Here is a 6,218-nt window from a genome sequence, read left to right as displayed (position 1 = left end):
GTTTACTTTTGCCGCTCTGCAGCGATGTTGTGACGCGTCCCTTGTCGCCATGCGGTGCTGCCAAGTGCGGAAGGTCATGAAGGCTGCATTTGCTCATAGATTATATGATGTATGATATATGATGTATGAGATATCATGTGTTATATGATATCTATGGCTGTGCTGGTTACGTGACCTGTGTCGATTCCGAAGCGAAAACCGCCAGAACCGCAGCGAAAAGCGTTTTTCGAATTGTTTTTACGTTGAGCAAATATAGGCTTGACACATATTTTTACAGTTTTATTTTCAAAGCTAACGTTCAGTTAAAGTATAGCGAGTTATTTACTTAGGGTTTTACAGTGGTTTGTCACAAAAAATGTGCGTGGAAAGGCATCTTTAAATGAAAGAGTTTGCAAACGTCAAACACGTGGGTTTAAAAATGAAAAATAAAACATTTGCAATGGTAGGACATTTAAAAACTAAAAATAACTTGTTGTGGATGTGCACTCACTTCTCGCGTGTTGAACAAACCTAATATATAAATGCTACAATATAGAACTGGGAAAAAATGTCGCGAAGCTTGCTAATTATTCAGCCACATTATTCAGCCACATATTCAGCCGTTCGTAACATCACAGTTCTTTTTAAATATTTAATTATTCAGAATATTTTTGGTAACACCAGGTTTACCAGTATATTCAGCATAATTTTTACATGTATGAAAAAAATACAGTTTAAGTCAATTACTAGGAGACTGACGCTGGTGTGTCACACATTCATTTGAGCAAAATCAGTGTCCAGTAGCCACATTATCTCCGTATAAAACCTATATCCATATACTATCCCATATACTATCCCCTATCCCGTATATCCGTATACTACCCAATATCCATAACGAGCACATGAACGGCATATTATTAGCTGCTAGCTTCTTCTATCTATTGCAGCTCTATGTGCTCTTGACATCTGCTGGCATATAAGACTGATGCATAAAACGGGATCATTTAGTGTATTGATTGGTCAAGTTCAAAATTCGAAAGTGACAGCTGGTAGACTGGAGAGCCATAGGGTCAGACTGTAGCTGTCTGCTGTAATACCCTGGGATCTACTTTAACAAATCTTGAAGCTATGAATCTGAAACTATGATACACTGTTGTGTGCATGACAGGGTACAACAGAGAGGGGTCAATTGTGAGACAAACATTTAACAGAAATATTAACCATGCAGCAAACCCATGCAGCAACCAAAAGATTCATCAGACAGCATTATTCGCGTGCCGCAATCGCAGTTTAATCGTTTGCATCTATTTTCAGCGACTCATCAAAATGTGGCAGCGCAAGAACATGCTGCGGGAGCAGAGGAGAAGCGAACAAGCACGTAACAACTATTGGGTCGACAACCCAGGGTTGCTAGTAAGCACTCTACATGCTGCTGCCACGCCTCGTAAACAATGGTGGTCGAGTAGTGACCTATTGTTGCCAACGATGGAGGAAGAAGTCGCAGAGCTTGCCCTAGAAGGAAAGAAATATCGCCTGGAGAACTCAATTTTGGATAGGAGATCGCAAATCTCTTCAAAGAAAATCGCACCAATGGCAGACGCCGACGACGATTTACTTTTTAAGCAGGGCTTCACGACTGGTGGGGGCCAAAGCAGCCACGGACGCACAACTTACAGGAATAAGAACAGACAAGTACCAGGCCATCTTCAATCGAAAACGAAGAGCTTGCGATTGCACAGCACAGGTCGACGACCTCACATTCACACAGAAAATATGCGATTGGATGAGCGCACAGGCACTGTCCCACAACAGGATGATCACAGGCCATTTAACTATTATCGTGAAATGTTTCACAACCCTACTTTCCGTAAGTACGGTCGGTACCCAGAAAGCATGCGGAAATACTATGCTAACAGTCGACCAAATGAAGGTATATACAGACCAGATATTGATGAGACCATTAATATCTCATAAACAGCTAGCCGCAGGTTAGTTTGGGGCCACCTGCTATTAATCGCCGAGTGTATAGTTACTTCCATTTTCAGTCGACACTGATGATAATTGAGATGGTGCAGCCTGTTGGACATATGAGAGGTCATATCATTTAGGCAACGCTAATACAGGGAAAATGTTTACAGAGTCAATTAAGGTTACAGACAGTCTTCTGATTAATGATCGAATAACCTTAGGGAAAAGTTTCCCATTACACGGGAATCACATCACCTGCTGATCTTCAGTACCAACATATATATAGAGTTGGTGATTGACAAATAACAGATGTTTTTTGTTTTGTATATGGTGATTGCTATGGTTTTCCTATAACGTGTGAAACCATATATAGGTAACCACCACACATTAATCAATTAATGTGCTTTTTGTCAGTATAAAGACACAATTCCTTCGCTGTAAACACTAAACACTCCTCTCTCATAAAGTGTTTGTAGGTAATAAATATGAATTACACGGTTAACTCTGTCTATGTTTATCTATGTTTACATATTATCAAATGTATATTAGTTCAGGAGAGCCTGTTTCACTTCAGACATCAATTTTCGTTTAAAAACCTGGGTGGAAACATGCGATTCTAGCAAGTTATATGGCGAATGCCTGTTGGGCAGTTTTACTACTTCCATACATCATCTTTGACCGCATACTCTCGCTTTATCTCTTCTCCTCCCAAACCCACTTTCTTCTGCTTAATTCAGTACAACCCTTTCGCCCCATCTCCAGACATAGCAGCTTCCTAAATAATTTCAGCAAGATTAACACCAACTCAACAATGATAACAATGATATTAGACCAGCTCTGACGTAATCGTGTACTACAAAGTTGCCTGAATGCGACGCGTGTCTATGGCCATGCAGTGCATGATGCCGTATGGAATGCAGTCAAGTCTAACTAAATTTCGCAGAGACAGACATTAGAACACATAAGTTTAGTAATGTGACGTCAACTTCGTAGACTAGCTCCATTTGCGTGAAAACCGAGAGGATATGCCACGCTGGCATGTAACTTGTAAGTAGACGTGCTGATGGTGCATGTGGCAATTCCCATTTTTGCCAAAAAATCGTGAGACGTGCTGACCTTGTAGCATGTGGAAAGGTGCCTTCTGCTAGGAGAGCAAATGTATGTATTTCGGTGGAATTAGTGCTACAGTATTATTGTGGTATTCACAAGGCACAATCGGAATGCTGCAGCCAAAGAATCTGGTATGTTTTGTTGCTTGACTTGCATCTTGAACAGTGTGCAGGGGAGGATTGCGCTCAGAGGTCGTGTATAGAAGGGGGGGGTGGTTTTGACATACATAAGAGATCGAAATGTAAATGGGAGTTCAAAAAACGTTCCTAACGAAAACATCGTGTAAATAGCTTTATTGGGCGTACGGTTGGCTCGTGTTGCACGTATGAGACACTTTGACCAGCTGCTGACCTTTCAAACCGTCATATGCAAGCAAGTCCTCTTGTCTGTTCAATGTTATTAGAGAGAGGGTCTGAAATATCGAAGGTGCATCACGCGGACTTGGTTTGAGCAAGAACGTGGGACTAGCCCATGACATTCTCAACCAAGATCGAGTAATTTCTTGTACCACAAACATACGAGAAAAAACATGGAAGCGGTGTCTCCTAGAGGTGGCATATTGCTAGTGAGTTATCCTGCACTAGCAGTCTAGTTAGATTAATAGGAGTACTGTTGTCCTAGCTCTGATAGCCTTCGTGACTGATGCACAGTAGTTCGCCATAAATTAGCGATTGAAGCAACGTTAAAGAAGACTTCTAAAATTTCAAGCGCATGGAACATAAGGCAAAAATGAACTATTTTAACATTGCACTTTTGTAACTCTGCCTATATTTATGTGTGATAGTATAAAAAATAATTCCGGGGAAAGTTCATTCAAGGCTTTAACAACAACGTAAAGGTCGGTCGAATTTTAGCTCAGCCAAAACAAAATATAGTGGTTACCGTTCATCCGAAAGAAAATATGGGTGAGGTAGGAAATTTATTATGAAACATTTTAATACAAAGGCATGTCCCAAGGTGTGCTTGTGCCTTTTGAAGCAGGAACTGTCCAATCATATTTTTTTTATTGTTATATTATTACACAAATTTTTTTACTTTAAAGAAAAGGAACAATAAAATGTTTAGGGTGCTGGAATATAAGGTCGGTGGGAAACGAACCACACCCTATATTTTGTTTTGCCGTCACTAACATAGTCAGATCACTTTAGAATCGCATAGGCGTCCGGCCGTCCATGTTCTACCTCCGTTCCGTGGCCTCCAAGCGTCCGTCAACCAGTTGGCAACAAATCTAAAACGGCTCGACATAGGATTCGAAAGTCGGGGACGGTGGGGGGTAATCCGAAAACAGAGTTGATTCGCCAAGCTGGGGTCAAAGGGGCAAAGGTTCAAGAGTGTAAAAGAAGGGAACATCACTCCTCCACTTAAGGTATAGGGAGGAAATGTCAGAATCGTGCAGAAATCTAAACCGCCGACCTAGCTCGATATCGTGTATATCATCATGAGGAAAGCCATCACTTTGTCCGAAACGGAGTCACAGCCAAAAGCAAGGCACAGGGCAGATTTTGAGACATTTCTGAGGGAAATGGTTCGACGGATAGATTGAAAAAACTTTTTGTTCAGCGTGAACTTAGCATTTAATTGGGCTTATGAAATGACATGAAATGTACTTCTGCTGCCATCGAAGGAAGGCAAGGTCGGATAACCTTGACCCTCAGAAGGTTAAACACGGATTTGTTCTGTCTTTAGAAAGAATTGACTGCCGGTTGCCTAAGTAGAATTATACATACGTGGATGTAAGGCTCCAAGAACAGAAACTTTCAAAAAGCTAAATTGGTTGAAGAAGTTATGCTCGCTAAATCGATACTCTTATTGCATCTGTACTGTAAGATGTTATGTAACTATCACTGCCACTGCACTGCCATTATGTGTGACTTGTGTAGTTGCCTGCATTATTAGTACGTTGCAGCTCCTATTTAGCCTGAGGCTCGTAGGTATATGGATGATGCTTACCTATTCTGTCTTGCAATAAGTTTGTTGCACTACTGTACGAATTGGGAGCTCCATCTTAATCGGGAAGACACTTAAACGTTTGCGCCATCCGATGTGCAAACTCATAAACGACCAACGAACATATCCTATTGAGAAGTCCGATACATCCTGTGCTAACGTTGTGCTTGTTATGTGAAACATTTGGGACTACAGGGTACTAAAGAATCCACCACCACCACAATCACCGAGAACGTAGGAGCGATTCGCTTGTCCGCGGCACTTGTTCAAAACAGCGTTACTTGTGCCGCTTGCAGCGGATGTTGTGACGCTCCTTGTCGCGCTGATGCGGTCTGTGCAAGTGCAGAAGTCATGAAGGGCATTGCTCAAGATATATGAGTAGATATAGTTTGATTATAGATATCATTATATAGGATATCTATGGCGTGCGGTGACTGACCTGTGCACATCGAAGCCGAAAACCGCAGAACACTGAGCGAAATACGTTTTTCGAATGTTACGTTGAGCACAATAGCTCGACAGCAAAATTTACAGTTTATTCTCTAACGTTCAGTAAAGTAAGCGAGTTATTACTTAGTTTACAGTGTGCACAAAAATGCTGAAACAATCTTATAATAAAAGTTGCAAACGTCAAACAGTGTAAAAATGAAAATAAAACATTTGCAAGGAGACATTTAAAACTAAAATAACTTGTTGTGAATGTCACTCACTTCTCGCTGTTGAACAAACCTAAAAATAAAGCACAATATAAACTGGGAAAAAGACGGAAGCTTGCTAATTATTCAGCCGAATATCAGCCACATTATCAGTCCACATATCAGCCGTCACATCACAGGGTTCTTATTTAATATTAAATTATTCAAATATTTTGGTAACAGTTTACCAGTATATTCAGCTTTACATGTATGAAAAAAACAACACAGTTAACTATAGTCAATACAGGAGACGATCTGGTGTGTCACACATTCATTAGCTAACAATCAGTTGCCATACAAAATCCTCCGGTATAATACCTACCCACTATCCATAGACACAATGAACAATATATTAGCTGCTAGCTTCTCTATCTATTGCAAGCTCTATGCTCTTACATCGCTGGCATATAAGAACTGATGCATAAAACGGATCATTTTAGTGTATTGACTGTCAATTTCGAAAATTCGAAAAGTGACAGTGGTAACTGAGATCCATAGGCAGGACTGAGGTCTGCTTAT

General features: G+C 40.7%; 2 protein-coding genes across 2 annotated transcripts in view; one reads left to right on the top strand and one right to left on the bottom strand.

The window, feature by feature from the left end:
• The window catches only part of LOC106809607, a 49,876-nt gene extending 47,427 nt beyond the window's left edge, over positions 1-2,449 (top strand). Inside the window, exon 3 of the mRNA XM_014812742.1 lies at positions 1,294-2,449. Coding sequence (XP_014668228.1) covers positions 1,294-1,953 — 660 coding nt within the window. The 3' untranslated portion in view covers positions 1,954-2,449. The remainder of the gene's footprint in view (positions 1-1,293) is intronic.
• LOC106809605 (RNA-binding protein 42-like) overlaps positions 1-6,218 on the bottom strand; it is a 44,362-nt gene that overhangs the window by 15,624 nt on the left and 22,520 nt on the right. The window lies entirely within an intron of this gene.

Source organism: Priapulus caudatus, unplaced genomic scaffold, assembly GCF_000485595.1.
Source record: "Priapulus caudatus unplaced genomic scaffold, Priapulus_caudatus-5.0.1 Scaffold367, whole genome shotgun sequence".
NCBI lineage: Eukaryota > Metazoa > Priapulida > Priapulimorpha > Priapulimorphida > Priapulidae > Priapulus > Priapulus caudatus.
The sequence above is the reverse complement of the archived record's forward strand: the minus strand, read 5'-3'. Positions and strand labels throughout refer to the sequence as shown.